This window comes from Rhodamnia argentea, chromosome 3 (genome assembly GCF_020921035.1).
Source record: "Rhodamnia argentea isolate NSW1041297 chromosome 3, ASM2092103v1, whole genome shotgun sequence".
Lineage (NCBI taxonomy): Eukaryota > Viridiplantae > Streptophyta > Magnoliopsida > Myrtales > Myrtaceae > Rhodamnia > Rhodamnia argentea.
The window spans coordinates 11,946,809-11,964,613 of record NC_063152.1 but is presented as its reverse complement, the minus strand read 5'-3'; the positions used below and the strand labels follow the sequence as shown (position 1 = coordinate 11,964,613).

General features: G+C 39.9%; 2 protein-coding genes across 4 annotated transcripts; both read left to right on the top strand.

Moving 5' to 3' along the window:
* Positions 1-1,088: 1,088 nt before the first annotated feature.
* On the top strand, positions 1,089-5,282 carry LOC115753791 (WD repeat-containing protein 53). Of its 3 annotated transcripts, none has more exons than XM_048276355.1 (11): positions 1,089-1,251; positions 1,333-1,429; positions 1,662-1,723; positions 2,006-2,062; positions 2,203-2,259; positions 2,493-2,549; positions 2,756-2,798; positions 3,631-3,708; positions 4,501-4,807; positions 4,882-5,044; positions 5,198-5,282. In XM_048276355.1, exons 1-11 carry the CDS (start codon positions 1,147-1,149, stop codon positions 5,204-5,206), a joined length of 1,035 nt encoding a protein of 344 aa, XP_048132312.1. In that variant the 5' UTR covers positions 1,089-1,146; the 3' UTR covers positions 5,207-5,282. The 3 variants fall into 3 exon arrangements, with proteins under 3 accessions (XP_048132312.1, XP_030548462.1, XP_048132311.1); XM_030692602.2 differs by having other exon boundaries at positions 5,140-5,281; XM_048276354.1 differs by having other exon boundaries at positions 5,124-5,281.
* Positions 5,283-12,275: 6,993 nt separating this feature from the next.
* Positions 12,276-14,099, top strand: LOC115753795 (receptor-like protein 51). Its single transcript, XM_048276649.1, has one exon. The coding sequence runs from the start codon at positions 12,324-12,326 to the stop codon at positions 13,782-13,784; it is 1,461 nt and encodes a 486-aa protein (XP_048132606.1). The 5' UTR covers positions 12,276-12,323; the 3' UTR covers positions 13,785-14,099.
* The last annotated feature ends 3,706 nt before the right edge of the window (positions 14,100-17,805 follow it).

The following is a 17,805-nucleotide window of genomic DNA, read 5'->3' as shown; positions in this document are numbered from 1 at the left end:
TCCTCCATCTTCCTCACGCAGCCTCTCCTCCTCCCTCCAGATATGCTCCTTTTCTCCCATCTTTCTCATTCAACCAAGCCGCTCCGCCTCTCGCTGCTGCCTCGCGCTTCCCTCTACGTCGTCACCCTCCCGAAGATCGTCGCCATCGTCTCCCTCATCGCCTCCTTCATCTACCTCCTCGGCTTCTTCGGCGAGCTTTGACATCACGCCAGAGATCGGCAAGTCAAGGTGAACTCAAGGCCTCACGAGTCTCGGCGAACTTACCAGATCTGGAGCTCGAGGCTTTGCTAGTCGGCCACAAGCGAGAGTCCCCAGATCTGGGGAGTTCGAGACCTTGCGAGTGGTCGCGAGCGACTTGCCAGATCTGGCCTACAATGTCGATGACGGTTGAGGATGAGGGATAGCGTTACTCTCGAGCTTGGCTCGTCCATGGTTGGCCTGTGATGCTACTGCCACGGTAAATTGGTGATACTACTGTCCTTGGTCTGCTCATCCACGATTGCGAGCCCCATCCGCTAAGCCTCACAGCCTTGCCGACGTTGTCACTCAAGGCCGACAAGGCAAGCCTCGAGCTCGCCGAAAGGTGGCGAGGCTTGGTGGCCGATCACCGTGGCCGCTCGCCAACCGAGGAAGACAGGACAAAGAAAAAAAATAAAATAGAAAAATAGAAAAGTTAAAAGATAAAAGAAAATAATTAAGAAATTGATTTTTAAAAAAATAAAAAAAAATTATTAAAGGCATGTAAGTTCATTTTCCTTACCAAACGGCGAAAATTACTTTCCAATTCGTTTTTAGATTTCCCCCAAACAAGAGAAAATATCATCATTTTCCTGGAAAATAATTTTCTGAAAAGCCACATTTTTCGTGAAACAAACAGAGCCGAAATCTATTCCGTACTTTAAGTACTTCACGCATTTGACCTCAAAAAAAAAAAAAAAGTACTTCAAGCCCGTATTAATCTCATGACCCAAAATAAATCAAGCCCAAGCCCAAGACTAAGCCCAAGCTCAAGTACAAGCCTAAGCCCAAGACCAAGCCCAACCCGACCCACTCTGTTTGCGGTTTGTCCGAACCGCGGAGAACACCATTCCCCTGTTCCGCAGCAGAGACCGAGAAAATCGGCAAGTGTGAAGGGGGGGGGATGATATGAGCTCGCCGTCGGAGCCGAGACGACTGAAGGGGCACAGAGCGACGGCCACGTGCTGTATCGCCTCTCGGGATCGCCCTGGCCTCGTGGCCACTTCCGGCGAAGTATGCATGTTTCATCCCTATGGTTGTTGTTTGTGTCTTATAGGCTTGCAATTGTTCTGATCAAAATTGTGTCGTTGATAGGATGGTTGTGTTTGCTGGTTCGACATGCGTTGCAAAGACGTCCAACTTGTCATGGAGATTGGGAAGGAAGCCAGTTCATCCTTGTGTTTCAAGCCTGGTCAGGTTCTCTCCTTGTGTGTTGATTTTGCTGCTTGTTGTCTTCTGTTTGGAAATTGTCTCGCTCTTTATGTCCGAATAAAAGGATCGTTTTGGGTATATGGGTTTGTGTCGTTTAAGGTAGATTCATGTTGGAATTTATGGTACCTGCGCTTGTACATACAGTTATGTTGAAACTATCAATTTCCAGTGTAAGCTGATTTCAGTGTGATTTAAATTTTGGGTTTTGATAGGTAATGAAGATATTGTATATGTTTCGTCTGGCAAGGAAGTCAAGTGCTTCGATGTTCGTCTGGTAATTTCAGTCTTACGATTTTCATTTTAACTATTTGCAATAGCACTTTCATTTATTTATCGATCGTCACACATCATGTGTTTAGACAGTTGAAGCATCTCATTAGTTACCGGAATCATACTCTCCTTTGGCCAATCTATTTTCTGATCTCACATGCTGTTCCCTACCTTGTGTCCTGATTCTAGATGAATATCTGAGTTGTAAGTGTGTAATATAATAACTCTTGAATCCCTATTACTGTATCACTGTTATTAACAATCAAGTCGATCTTTTACATTGAAGGGCACCTCATCAACGCCATTGGAGTGTTATGATTACAACAAAGAAGAAATAAACCAGGTAGATAGTTGCGGCTTCTCTTGATCTTAATCGGCCTTATGTTGGTATATAATTGGACTGATTTAGCTATAGTGATCTTTCTATATGCATAATGACTATATTTCTCATGCTTTAGGCCCATCAAAATACTTTTTGTGCAGATTGTATGCAGCTCAAAGTCATTCCTTGCTGCAGCAGATGATGGTGGCGAGATAAAGGTGCAACTGATGATAAGACAGTGTCCATTATGGTTGATGAGAATTTGTGCATGAAGTTCTCTTGATACATAATATATCACATCTGTCATTGCACATTTTAATGCATATTGTACATATGACTGGTTGATAAGAGCCTACATCTCTAAAGAAGGCTGTAGATTCTTGGTGTTGCTGTGGCCATGCTACTTTTGCGGCATTTAGCTTATTCCCTTTTTTTTTTTTTGGTGCACCAGATTATTGATATTCGTCAACAATGTCTTTACAAAACACTAAGAAATGGCCATTCAAGTGTATCCTTCTCAGTTTTTTCTTGGCATATCATTTCTGTGGTATATGTTGAATATGCAATACCTGAGTTGGAAAATATATTTGTAGCATTCGCAGCTTAAAGCCTTTCATTGCCCATTTTGAATTTATTTTGGCTTTGTGTTGCATTTGCTGATAATTTAATTCTAATTTCTACTAGTACTTTCTGGTCCTTGACTCTAGAGAGTAGATTTGTAGCAGCGTGCAGTTTCTCCCTTGGAAACCTTGGGAAGGTATACAACTCCCACCAATGCTGTGCTTTTTTTTTTTTTTTTGGTCGGAGAGAAGGTTACTAAATTTTAATGTGCAATCCTGACACTTATTTGATAGGTCTGTGATATGATATTGGGTGGTAGAAATTTGAAAGATTTTGGAGCCATGCTAGTCATGTTATTGATTAAATCTGTCATCATGGACACTAACCTTCTGGAGAAAGAAACCTGTAATCGTGGCATTTGTTTTGGTTTGTCTTGTTTTGATATTCAAGTAATGATTTAAGCTGCAGGTGCACTTTAATTTGCTTTTATGTGAAACTTCTTCCACATCTTTGTCTTGAAGTATTTAATTGTCCTTACTTTCATTGATACAATCAGGATGCCCCTGCAGATACTGTAGGATTTTTTTTATTTTGTTAATCATACTTTAGTTGACAGTAAATAAAAATTCCATTCCTGATCTAGATGTACACTGGATACAGATCATTCAATCCTTGGAACCTGTATAGATTGACTGGTTTTATTGTTTTCTCCTGGACTATGGACTATGCAGTCCAATGAGTACATGTTCATTTAAACTAATTTTCTGCGAAATTCTAACTACAAGCTTCTTTAAGTAATAGTTTTCCTACTGGTTTATATGCGGTTCCATTATGAAGTACAGCCTAAAGCTAGAGAACTTTCATGGTAATGCAATTTAAGAATCCTCAAGAAGTTTCAAAGTCCTCAATGATGTAATAAGGGTTGCTAATTAATGTTTTTCTCAACTAGACAAATTCTCATTTTGACTTCTTTTTACAATGATCTCTATGCATCAATTTGTTTTTATGTTTTTTTTCTTTTCTTACAGTCATCACTGGAGGCCTTGATTCAAAGCTGGTGATGTGGGACTTCTCCAAAGGGAGACCTTTCAAAGTTGTAGACTTAGGTAAGTTTTTATGGAGATGGTTTACAGTATATTCATGGATTGGTATCTTTAAATTAGGTTGATCAGATTGTGATCACTATGTGGGGATTGCTACTGAAACCCTTAGCAACCCTCCTTTCAGATGGGTTTCGACTTGCGTAAAGGAGAGTGGTTGCCATTTCATTGTGTCTCGAGATATTTTTTGCACGATTTTACACTTTGAGTAGGTTGTCTGGAACTCTTTCTTGAGCTTATGTCGCGGAACTGGAATTTTGAGTTTGCTCCATTTATGTACTCTAGTAGTTCCTGCAAGCGCATATCAAGTCTGAAAGGTTGCATATCTTGGTGAATGTGCGGGTACTCTTGTATGTTACATAATTGAGATGCTAATGATCGTTATCTCATGTGACATTCTTCATCACTAGTTGATTTCACCGTGTTGATTTCCCCTAATGTGGGCTGAAGTTACACCTAGACGGACTCATCATGCATCATCTCTTTTTATCTTTTGCACTTGTTGAGACTTTTCCTGTATATGTTGGAGGTTGGACAACCTCTTTTGTATGTTGGATTGACAGTTTCTGGATTGGATTTCCATAACTGAAGAACTAGATCAGCTCTTAATTATTGGAAGCAACTTCGCATAATTCTTTTCCTGTAGAATCACTTTTTCTTGGCAAAGTACAGTAGGACAACTTCAGATAATTGCTTTCCAGTACAGCAGCACCATTTCTAATCTTTTGGAGTCCATCCAGTGCTGTTGTGGTTTGAGTGATCTAAAATAGGATTCCTATTTCATTTTCTTTACTGCAGGGTCATCTGAAATGACAAGTGGCAATAGCACAGGGCAATGCTTCAATCCTGCTTTTGTTCACTCAATAGCTGTTCCAGATGTTGATATGCTGGACAAATTGGGCAAAATCTGTGTTGTGGCACGTGGTGATGGTGGCGCCGATGTAATGAACATTGAATCAGAACTTGCTGCTACCAGGACAAAAAGTTCTGTTAAACCCCGAAAGGGATCTCACTCCAGATCAAATGATGCAGAAAATACAGATACCCGGGGGAGATTACACTTGGATTACACTTTGGGGGGTCATACTGCTGCCATTTCTTGTGTGTAAGTGGCTGACCTAATTTAGCTACACCAGAAGCAAAATCTATGCATATTGAACAGCAGGTATACATTCTCAGGGCATTTTCAATGTTTGGTCAGCGGGGGGAGTTCATAATCTCTGGGGGAAATGATAAATCCATCAAGTTGTGGAATCTGTTCAAGTACATTGATACAAACCAAAGTGGCAGCCAAAGTGATCTTCGTGATCTCTTACATCTCAACATTGATCTAAGCAGAAAAGTAAGTTATTCCTCCTGCATCTACATTCATAATCTCTTTGATGTGCGCATTCATGTCCTTGAGTCATTCTAAATCACAGTGCTTCGCATGTGCAGGTGAATTGGCTGTGCACAACTCCTGCTGTAACTGAGAACCTCATTGTCTGTGACACAACCAAAGTAGTCAAAGTCTACAGTATTTCCTAGTTATGCAAACCTGAAGCTGTGGAAAGCAGGAACTCCTCTGCTGCATAACGGAGGACGCTCTTGATGAGCTGGTGGGGCATTTTATGTTCGCCATTGTCATAATGCCTGGAATTTAAGGCTAGACCACATGGGGACTTGGTCTCTCAGGTGAACTGCCATTGCTACTCAGTGATGCGGCTGCTACATCCTACAGCAGGAGGGCTGGCTAAGTCTCCACCGAAGCGAAGCTTCGAGAATGCCAGGGTGACAGCGTTCTGACCTTGCTTAAAGTTTGAAAATTGATATAGTCACAGCATACGTTCTGCTTTATATGGTAATTTATTTACTAGAATTCATCGGTTCCTATATTGATTTGTAAAATGGCTGAGATCAAATTCATGTCATCTCTACTTTCATTTTGCACTGGCACAATTCTAGCATGTCTAGTGAAATTTATTCTATTAGCATATCTTGTTAATGTGATCGATCTCAACCTTTCCGGAGTATCATCTATTATACAGCTTTGATTGGGCAATTTTTTTTTTTTTTCACAATTTGAAACGTATAATTCCTGAAGGACCGTGATTCCACGTGAAGCCTCTGGTGCGGGCATTGTCCAACCGGCATGTTAGGATGGAATTTAATTAGGAAAATCCGATTTCGGAGGTGGTTGTGGATGGCGACTGGAGATGAACTTATGAGAAAATCGGCGTTGTTCCTCTCCTAAGAATGACGCCTTGTCAATTAGAGCTCGCAATCGTCATCGCAGGTGGCTGTTATCGACGGAGCCAATAGATAAGTGGGTTGTCGCCGGCGATTGCAACTCATGTATGCAGAGTGTCTGCACACTAAGAATGGAGTCGGAGGTGTTATGTTGGAAGGACTGTAAACCCGTCAAAACGGTTGGATCATGTCGAAAATGATCCGATCTAATTGACTCGTGGAATACAAATTTCGTTACACACATCAAATCCAACTCATTGCTAAAACACTTTCATATTCAACCACCAAATTTATGAAAACTCATACCTAAATTAAGGTAAAAGCTCGGAGTGAGCGAGGGCGCAAGAGAGTGAAGATAGAGTCATAGAGGTAGGTTGAGCGTAAGTAAGCTGTGAATTTATTTAAGACCCATATTATTTTGAATTTTATCATTTTAAATTCATTTATAATCCATTTACTAAATATAACTAATTCATATAATAACTCAACCCATCAAAAGTGGATTAAGAAATGGATTTATCACCCATTTTGATAGGTTTAGATTAGAGCAGTCTTTGAATCAATTCCAATGTCAGAAAAAGCACGTGATCAAAACGGTGCAACATCAATCCCTCCTAGATATATATATTTTTTTGCATAGATGTTTCCGATGTAATTGGGTTTTACGCAAATCTTCTTGTTTCAAATAGACAAAATTGGCCACGCTAACGATTTCCGACAAAAATTAGCCAAATAGACAAAATTGACACAAATACAAAAGGTTTAAGACTCAATTGGTATAAAAAAAAAAAACACAAGGTTTATGAAATTTTTAGTAATTTTCCCTATAATTTTGTGTCTACCAAAAAATATATATATGCTAACCTTGAAGTACTTTGATGATAACAAAAATTCAAAAAAAAATATTAAAATGTTATTAAAAGTTATCCACGTCGGCGCCAATCGTGCTCTGTTAGCAATTTCCGACCAAAATTGATTGCGTGGACGAAATTGGTACAAATGCAAAAAGTTTAAAACTCTATTGGTAAAAAGAAAGATTTAAAACTGAATTGATACCATTGCAAAAACTTTAAAAAAAATTAATAATTTTTCCTATAATTTGGGAAAGTTCCAACTAAGGGCCTCAAAGTGCCCTCAATTTCTCAAACGAGGGCTTGAACTGGACCTTATTTCAAATAAATATACGAAGTGCTCTCATTATTTTAAAAAAAAAAAGTTTGGCCAAAGGGTATTTTTATTATTTTACATTTTTTGATTTTTTTTCCTCTTTTTCGTTCCTCTCTCTCTCTCTCTCTCTCTCTCCGAAAAATCAGTCGAGCCAAGCATTGATTTAGAACCTTCAAAAGTTGGTAGGACAAATTAAGAAAGCAATCTCATCAACCACCATAATAATTGCACTTGCTTTTTGGAATAATATGGTGATGGAGATGTTAAACGGTAAAAAAAAACCCCTAAAGATGGGAATTCCCTTGTTTTTTTTTTTTTTTTTTTTGGTAAAGTAAGTATGTATAGACTTACTGCCGGGTAACAAAAGAGGCCGAACACAAAAACCTTGACCCAATTAGGACATAAGATGTCCTAGGGGGTCAAAGGTGATGCGGCACAAAATATGTGCATGAGCAAGAGCTAAATATCACTAAGGCCAAACAAGCGGCCAAACGACAAGTTGAACGGCCAAGGCAACGACCAAAAAGCCTAAGGACTACCCGGCCAAACCAGTAAGCAACCCACTACTAAGCGGCTAGGACCGAACCTCAAAGATGGTTGTGGAGAAACCCCAGTGTCTTTGCAACCGCCGGTTCGGGGGAAGGTCGGCTATGCTTCCTAAAGAAATAGCTTTGTCCTTAACGACCTTGATAAGGTGCTTGATCATACCCGGTACAAAAAGAGGCTTGTCACGAAATAATATGTTGTTCCTCTCCATCCATATAATGTGGACAAGGGCCGCAAGAGAGAATCTGGAGATCCGATGAGCAAAAGACTGCCCGCCTATGTGCTTTATGGCCCACATGATGTGGTCATGCCACGGTCGATTCATCCAAGGTAGGTGGCACTTGGCAGCCCAAAACTGGGTCAAGCTACGTGTGACGGAGCACCCGAAGAATAGGTGGTCAATGGAGTCCGGTCTCAACCTGGGAATTCTCTTGTTAATTAACCCTAAAGAGAAGAAAAATCACTTTATTTCTTTCAGTAATTTTGATACCTCCCTCCTCTCTCTCTCTCTCTCTCTCTTTTTATTCTTTTATAAATTTATTTATTTATTCTGTCTTTTTTGCTTCATAGTCCCAAAAAAGAGGCTCGGGAAACGTAGGGAAAGGGAAAAGCTGAAGCATATGTATTGAGCAAGCAATTATTGATAATGATGTGCGGTTTCAAGCTTTTCTAAAATTGCCATGGATAAATTGGAATTTTTTTTTTTTGGTCCGGTTATATACTATCCTATTCGATTTCACAAGCCATAACGTTTCCGCTATTTGATTTTATTTTAGGATTGATAATCGCGAAAAAATTTTCAAATTGATACACCCGTGATAAATTTACCTCAAACTATTTTTTCGATTATCAAAAATTCCAAACTAGTATTAAACCTTCAATTTACAAGGTGCACGAAATCTTGCTTCATCGCTCACATTTTCCCACCCTTAAACTCTATGAGAAAGTGGGGAATCGAATTCCCCACGTCTACTTTTTTAAATGTACCGATTTGTGAATTTTTCGTGATATTAACTCTTTATTTTACAAGCACTAGCAAGGCGAAACTCTGTCCTCCCGCTCATGCGTCTCCACCCTTAACCTTATGAGGAGATGGGGAATCGAACTCCCCGCCTCTCCCTTTCTAAACGACAAGGGTGGTCGGTGGGGACAACCCTCGATGGTTGAATATATTGGAATTATCAAAAATTCAGTTTTGCGTCCAAGAAACGAAATTTAAATCACATACGATACAGGAGCTTCGCTAGCACGCGCCTAATCTCGCGGCTTCTCAGCCGTCCGATTCGGTGACTTTTCGCGTTTCGTAGTGAGTTTCCGACTTTGTGTACTCGAGCGCGTCGGAGGCCGACTTTTTGGTTTTCCTAGAAATGGACCACGTTACTCGAGAATGATGAGCCCATGATCATGACTCAAAAGTTGGCCTCACCAAAAGGTGTGTGGAAATTAGCTGGAAACCACGCAGATCCAGCTCGAACGAAAAGAAAACATTTATTTGATATAATAATAATTATTATTATGTGAATCAAGTTAACAAAAATATATTATAAGATTAATACCAACGAAAATCTCAAATCGATACCTCATGAAATATTTTTTTGCAGACTAATTTTCGTCTCGTAAAAGATCTCAGTGCGATACCTTCATAACGCGGTTTCTTCAAATTGATTTTCGTCACAAGAAAAAAATCCAAAATCGATATGCTGGACTCAAATCTATCCTCTGTTGAACGTGTCGACGCACGTGGACTTTCCACGTCGGATCTGTCGCTCTTCAAGTTAGATCCTTCACGCAGCATTTGCCGCTTGTGCGGACATGAATACATTTTATCGGAATATTGGAGGAATGTTTATAGATGGTAGATATGGGTCAGAGGTATCGGTTTGAGTTTTTTCTGTGATACGAGAATTAGTTTGAAGAAATGTGACATGACGTACCATTTCATAATTTGAGATAAAAATTAATTTGGAGTAAATATGTTACAAGATATCGGTTTGGATTTTTGGTGAAATTGTTAATGATATTAACACTACTTTATAAAATTAACTAAGTTATCTTTTTTTTTTCTAAAAATGTTTAGAAAAACGAAACTAACATGTTACATCTTCTTATGTGAGAAATCATTCATCTAATTGTTTATTTTCGCATCTGAAAGTTTTCCTTATGAGCTTATTATTATAAATTGATTTAATGTGAATAATAACACTAAAGGGTGTTTTTTTTAATGTAATTGTTGTCTTAAGTTCCAAATTGCCAATCTACATAAAGTAAAGGATGTCCGAGAAATACATAAAAGGTCCGTTTTTCAGAGAAAAATGAATGATTAAATGATCGCTTGTTTCACTTATAAAAGTGAATAAACAAAAAAAAAATATTCATCATTTACAAAAATATATAGACACAAATTGCTACCGATTATGAAAATATTTTTTATTAGCTAATTATTTCAAGTGATACAAGTGAATAATTTTTAATTTTTTTTAAACTTCTTCATTATCTGCAAAACCAACGCACTCGCAATTTTGTTTTTCCTTTTTTTTTTTTTTGTCAAGACAAAGTTAACATGGACGCTTTTTATATACATAAGAAAAAGGACAACTGTCTGCGTTGATGGACCGGATTATTTTATTTAGTCCCCCTTTTCATTTTTAATTCCGGGCTTGTCGTCCGTTGAACGATGAATTCCAATTTGACCCTTGTCTTTCTATTTATTTGGCATTGCATGTTTCAACATTACAATTGCGATGAACGATAAACATCCGATGCATAGTATGAGATTATGAGAGAAAGTTGATAAATATTGAATTTAATCGTCAATCAAAATCCAGTTAAACGATGGGATTGCTTGTTTATGTAAATTTTAATCGATGACGAAAAGAAAAATGGGATGCTTTGAATTTAATGAAGGTCCAAATCGTCTTCAATTGCATTTTCATCGTGTTTGTTATGCAAGTTTGAGAAAGTGTGTATTTTTCTAGTTGTCGAAAGTAGTCATGCAGCTACGTAAACCTTTGAAACTACAAACAAATGAAAGCATTTGATGAAGTTCATGCAAGATAATTCGTTGTGTTGTCTATTTAGAAATCAACCAACGGTAAAAGCGGGCACTAAGTTCATCGCCATTAATAAATCGTTTAATGAACTACGTCCAATAGTTGTTATCATCATCTATAATTTTTGAAAAGTAATTGCGGAAAAATCATGAAATAATTTGATGCCCCATACCATATTGGAAATTTTGAAGAGCTTCCAATGGTCGGATAGCAATAAATTTTGCCATTATATCTTTAGGCTTAGGTTCCGTTTTTTTCCCGAGAAATGAATAATTTGAAAAACATTCTCTTAAAAATAATCGTTAGTGCCACTTCAAATAATTAGTTAATGTATAGGATTTTCACTATCAATAATAATTTATGTTTAAATATTTTTTAAAAGATATAAATATTTTTCGTTCAATCATTTTTATAAGCGGTACAAAACGTTAGATAAATCCTAAGTGCGTCCCAAAACGACACGATTTAGACAAACGGCTTATACACTTGATAATCTCTTCAAATTTTCCAAAGCTATTTATTTTATTTTTTATTTTTTGGTCAAAAGCTATTTATTTCAAGTGGTGAAAAACTCTCTGTATTTTTTTCCAATGATTGCTTATTATTTATGTGTTTGTTTCGAAAAATCATTGGCTGGATATTATATTTTTCTAATTAAGATATCCATACTTTTTTTATCGAAAATAATTTTTCGTTGATTGATCAATTTTAGTATACCAAAAACGCGAAAGAAAGTCCATAATGCTAATATGTAGAAACATATTTTCACTCCAATAATCAGTCGAGAATGTCAAATGAAAGTTTTAGCCGATCCTAAACAATTTAGGGTTAATACTACGAAAAACTTCAAACTGGTACCTTTGTGATAAATTTACCATAAACTAATTTTTTGACCACAAAAAATCACAAACTGATATATTTATGACAAATTTATCCCAAACTATTTTTTCGACAGCGAAAAACTCCAAACCGATACATCCGTGATAAATTTACCTCAAACTAATTATTTTGACCACAAAAGACTCCAAACTGATTCACCTATAACAAATTTACCCTTTATTAATTTCCGTTAAATTAGATTAGTACCACGAAAAATCTCAAATTGAGACAATAGAAGGTAAAAATCACAAATGTGTATATTCGGTAATTGCAACGTGTTATCTAATTTAGCAAATTTGACGATAAGACTAAATTTATCACAGATGTACTAGGTTGGAGCAAATTTGTCAAAGGTGCACCAGTTTATGATTTTTTATGATAAAAAAAATTTGGACAAATTTATCATAACTATTTTAGTCTGAGATTTTTTGTGATATTAACTCATTAATTTAAGTTAACCAGGTCGGTACTCACGGGAACGACCCTTAGGTCCTTACATTTTACAGTTAGTGTGACAGGGATGTGTAATCATGCTTAGGGGCATTTTAGTCATTTGGATGCCAACAAGGAGGACATGTCTGTCCTCCAAAGTTCCAACTGTCATTTTGCCTTCTCTCTCCCTCATCTCTGTAACTCTCTCTCTCTCTCTCCCCCGGAGAACTCACTTCAGTCCTCACTCTCTCACTTCCCCCAAAGCTAAGCTCACACTCTCTCTCTCTCTCTCCCTCTCTCTCTAGTCACCAACTCCCCATGGAGCCACCATCACCTCCACCCACATTCCTCCTCTCTCTCCTCCTCCTCCTCCTCCTCTCCACCGCCGCCGCCGTCGCGGCGCCGGCCGCCAACTCCTCTGTCTCTCCACCACACACCATTTCCCCCACCACCTCCCCCTCCCCCAGCCGCAACCACAACCTCTCCCCCACCACCTCCCCCTCCCCCACCCGCAACCACCACCTCTCCCCCACCACCTCTCCGACCACCAACACCACCGCCGCCCTCTCCCCCGCCGCCTCCCCCACCGCCTCCCCCACCCCATCAACCCGCACCCCCTCCTCCTCCTCCTCCGCCCTCGACCCAAAACAACTCCAAGCCCTCCAATCCCTCAACATTCCCCTCCCCAAGGACCCCTGCTCCGCCCAGTCCGCGGCCACCGCCTGCGACGCCACCAAGCCCTTCCGCCACCTCACCTCACTCCGCCTCGCCAACTGCTCCCCGGACGATGTCGCCCTCTCCTTCACTGCCCTCAAATCCCTCTCCACTCTCCGGTCCCTCTCCTTCCTCAACTGCCCCGTCGCCCCCATCCGCTTCCCCGCCGACCTTGCCGCCTCCCTCCGCTCCTTCTCCTGCGTCCACAGCCTCCGCCGCCTCACCGGCGTCTGGCTCTCCCGCCTCCAGAACCTCACAGACCTCACCGTTTCCGACGTCCCCGTCAACGCCTCCGGCCTTTACGTCATCCTCGGCAACATCAAGAACCTCAGGTCCTTCACCATCTCTCGCGCCAATGTCACCGGTTATATACCCAAGCACTGGCACCTCAACATCAGCCACATCGATCTGTCAGGTAATCAGCTCAAGGGACAGATACCCACTTCGATTACTTTCCTCGACAACCTGGAATTGTTGAATCTTTCTTCGAATGCTCTCACCGGAGAGATACCCTCCGAGATTGGCAACTTGATCTCGCTCAGGAACCTGTCTTTGGGGTCCAATTCGATCTCGGGGAGCGTCCCGGAGTCAATGTCTGCAATCCCGGGCCTTGTCCACGTTGATCTGAGCTCGAATCAGCTCAACGGGACGGTTCCCAAGTTCTTCACTGAGATGAAAAATCTCAAGTATTTGAATCTTGAGAAGAATAGCTTCCATGGGATCATGCCTTTCAATGAGTCTTTTATCAAGAAGCTAGTGGTCTTCAAGATAGGGGAAAATAGCAACCTGTGCTATAACCAAACTGTTATGTCGTCGAAAGTGAAGCTTGGGATCGCACCTTGCGACAAGCACGGGCTCCCACTGTCACCTCCCCCGGCGAAGGGGGATTCATCCGCAGATGATAGCAGCACGTCAGACTACAATGATGGCGACAGCAGCGATTCTTCTGGCAAGAGCGGTCACCACCACGGGCCAAATAAGGTTGTTCTCGGTTTTGCAATCGCGCTTTCTTCCATTGTGTTCCTTATTGTGTTCCTGGTTCTCCTATCTAGATGTTGTAAATGATACATATACGAGAACTCGCCTTTGCTAAACTAGGAATTATAGAAGTAGGGAAGAAAATTTGCCAAGTTAGTGATGATTTAATTGTTTGATTCATATACATGAGGGTGTTCATGAAGAGGGTCAATTGCAAGAGGGGGATGGCACAAGATTGGGGAGAGAATTGCAAAGGGTGATTTTTTATTGATTGTTTCCTATGTTTGGTATTGTGTGTTACAACTCATAAGTTGGTAGTGTTGCTAGCGAGGGATATTAGCATATGCCATGTGAAAATGTTCTCACCATTTGAGCTTGAAAGTTGAAAGATTCATTCACTTAGATCTTTTGCTTGTGCTCAGTTGTTTAGTCCTCTGTTTATTAGGCAGAACATGATCAAACATGGTATTCGCTAAAATGGAAGCTCGTTTACATTATTGATGCATGCATGAGGAGAGTGCCATAGTTTTCGAGCTTTTCCCCGGAAATATCGAGAGCCCGAGTTTATCTTTCTCAGAAAAGATGATGCAATAGGTCCAAGAATAACTTGTGTCTTTAAGACAGTGACAAAACATCCTGTTCAAGATGGAGGAAAAGGAAGCTAGTTTCCTTTGTAAGCATTGCTCTGATTAGTAGAATTTAGAGGTATATATTACACTAATGTATCTGCTCATTGTTCCCTAATTAGCATCTCATTAACTGCATAGTTTCCTTATTTGCCAAGCAAGCGGCTTTAGCGACTTGGAAACCTGAGAACAACAGATGTGGTTCCTGAAGCCCTCATTTAACTTGGTCTTGGGGCTGCATTAACAGCCTTTGTTAGCCTTTTTATTGGTATTATCTGGGTCGATTTCATATCTAACAAGCCTTTTTGCGCAATGCGATTGATCTTGAGCTGATTTGTGTCGAGAAAGATCTCGTTCGTAGTGTGCCTTTCACTTGTTGCTCAGCTTCTTACTGTATTTCATTGTGTGTGGGTACTGTATGTGCGCGCTCTCATGCAGCAGTAAGTCGGTGAGCAGCTCATTTATTGATTTAAGAGTGGTATGAACTCCAGATGCTTTGATTTCATGTTAGTACAAGGTTGAGAATTTGCAATCGGCTTGAGGAAGAGTGGTAGCCGATAGCAATTCCGATCGCTCACCTGTTTGATTTCAATCCTGTGGCGTCGAATGGCCGCACTTTGTTCGATCCATCGTCGCGGCTTCGCATGCTTTCGATTTTACTTTCCCTTGCAAATGTTGCGCCAAGATGTGCATAGATCTGGATAGAAGTCCAGGTGAGGACTTGATCTAACATTCAGCTAATAGGTCGGAAATTGTTCTAAGAAAAGCACCATTACTTTTGAAAAAGCAGCTTTGCACCTTGAGCTTCGACTCTTAAGTACCACTTTGCACCTAAGATTCGCTATTGCTGCTGCCATTGGATGACACCGGTGTCTTTGGCCACCATGGCTGGCGCAACCTGGCTTGCCGTGGCGCGATGCCTTCCTATATAAAAACTGCTCGGAGATCTCTCTTTATTAGCCGACCTCATCGCGGGCGTGCCGCGAGGCCGCTGACCTCAGTCTGGCAGTGACTACAACTTCACATTCTTAAAGAAATCTCCAAGATCACATAATTATATTTTTAGTTTCTTGCCTAGTTGGCGCCGCTCCTCTATGTTAGAGAGAAATTGCATAATTTTCACGAATTGGTCAAATGTAGCGAACCATGGTCAAATGTGCCCTAACATGCCAGAACGTGATTTGATTTGAAGTGTGATTTAGAAAATAGTTTTCTAAAAATGATTGTTTATATTGCTTGAATGAATAATATTGTCATCGTGTACGAAAAAATATATATAAATTACCATCAATAATAAAAATAATTATATTGTCAAATAAAAATTGTATTTAACGAATCGAAAAACTGAAACATCATAGGTATTTTAAAATGTTCTATTCTTAAATTTTCCTTGCCCCGTGTAGTGTGAAGGTTGTTTGATTTACTAGAACTGGAAGTGTTCTTGCACATGTTCTTATACATATCGTGAGTCGCTTCTCCTGCATGGATACCCCCCTCCTCCTCCTCCTAGCTACCAAGCAAGGGCTCACATCCCTCACCAACACGAGCCCTTGCCAACCACAAGCCCTCGCTAATTGCAGCGAGGGTTGCAACCATCGCCTAGCTCTGAGCGCCTAGTGGTCAGCGAGGGCCACGAGCCTCGGTAGCTACCGGCGAGGCCTTCGCGGACCTCACTAGCGATCGGTGAGGGCTCATAGGCCCTTGCCCGGTGGCTAGCGGTGGTCGTCGGGTTTCGACCTGTGGCCCCTAGCTTGCCCTAACAATAAAAGAAAAGAAAATAAAATAAAAATTTTGAAAATTTTCCATGTCAATTTTGGATGTGCCATGGAGGACAGCCGATGTTTACGTTATTAATTTTCCGTCAAAATTAACTGGATGGACTGCATTGACGAACCGTAAAAAGCTTTAGGACTAAATTGATAGAATTGAAAATTTTAGGATTGAAATGATAAAAGTGCAATAGATTTAGGAATTTTTTAGTAATTTTCCCTCGTTTTTGTGCTATTTTGCTGATTTGATTTTACCGGGAGCCACGTTAGACGTAATCAATGTCACGTCGGATTTTTCGGCCAAACAAATTGCCAATAACACTCAAATGATCATGTTACAAAAGTCACGACACTTATGTTATTCCCATCCCCATTATTTTAATGAGTTCATACTCTGAAAATGGAGCATGAAAAATGCAAAATCAGGAGAAAGTTGGTAAATGATTATGTTTTTCTTTTGGTACCCCATAGCTAGGTCTAGTTCAATTAATGCTCTGCAATTGCAACACCAGGATGTTTATGAGATAATGAAAGGCATAAACACAATGTCCAAACCAAAACTCGGACCAAATTGAAAAGAAGAATAAAAACATGAGCCGCAAATAGGAAGAGAAATTTACATGACGAAGAAGGCAAATTGGGCGACATGGTTTCGATTGCGAATATCGAGCTAGAGTATTCGAAATTGCACGAAAAGAAGTTGAGGCCTAAATTACCAAAAAAAGAGTAGTATAATTAGAGGATCTAAACTAGATTTTATCCCTAAATTATATTGGACATCACACCCCTATTTCACAAAATATCATTTTACATAATACATGGTTTTCATTTGAAAGGACTAGCTAGTGAGAGGGAAATTACCAAAATAAGGCATGAATATATTTTTTTTCCAGTTGAGTCATAAACCTTTTTTATATTTTGCCAATTGAGTCCATCTAGTTATTTTTTTCCAAAAATTAATTACATCGACACCGGCCGTTCAACATGGCATTGTCGGTGTTAACGTGAAATTTTCTCTCCTTTTTTTTTTTAATTAGTTTTGGGCGAGAGCAGGCTTAACTACTATTAAAAAAAAAAAATTCCATGTCGGTGCGAACAGTGCCATGTAGGATGGCCGGTGGATGATCGGCGTCCATGTCATCAATTTCTGATCAAAATTGGCTAAAAGAACTCAATTGAAAAAATGTGAAACTATTTAGGACTCAATAAAAAAAAAACTTTATACCTGAGGAATTTTTTGTTAATTTTCTTGTTGGCAATTGCTTCCCCGAAATTACAATCACGAGGAAAAGAGTAGCACTAATACTCTCAGTAGGCCAAAACTAGAAAATCTTCAACCTGAAGCAACTGAAAAAGCCCAGACATTGATCAATCAGTCAAAGCAAATTGATGAATGGACTAAGGCTCTGCATCTCATGAAGGTTAATGCCCTAATGTTGGATTCCATCTCGAGTAATCTCACGAGAAAGAAATATATTATCACGATCCCCTAATGCGGCATCGGCGACATACCTTAACTAGACCATGGCATAGAAATAGTTTTGCGAGTGCAAGCTATCATGGATCGAACAATCGGACAGGAAGTTATCGGAATCAAATCAGCACCTAAACTGCAGGAAAAGATGCAATTGAGGGCTAAAATATCCTGATTTCTGTCGATAAAAGCTGGTGGATTAGTCGGGGGGGAAAAACATACATATGTTCTTCTGTGTA

Excerpts from the sequence above, each read along its gene's own strand:
- LOC115753791 (XM_030692602.2), top strand. The coding sequence starts at position 1,147 with ATGAGCTCGCCGTCGGAGCCGAGACGACTGAAGGGGCACAGAGCGACG. Across the intron at positions 1,252-1,332 it reads TCGTGGCCACTTCCGGCGAA|GATGGTTGTGTTTGCTGGTT; the intron begins GTATGCATGTTT and ends TGTCGTTGATAG. Across the intron at positions 3,709-4,500 it reads TTTCAAAGTTGTAGACTTAG|GGTCATCTGAAATGACAAGT; the intron begins GTAAGTTTTTAT and ends TCTTTACTGCAG.
- LOC115753795 (XM_048276649.1), top strand. The coding sequence starts at position 12,324 with ATGGAGCCACCATCACCTCCACCCACATTCCTCCTCTCTCTCCTCCTC.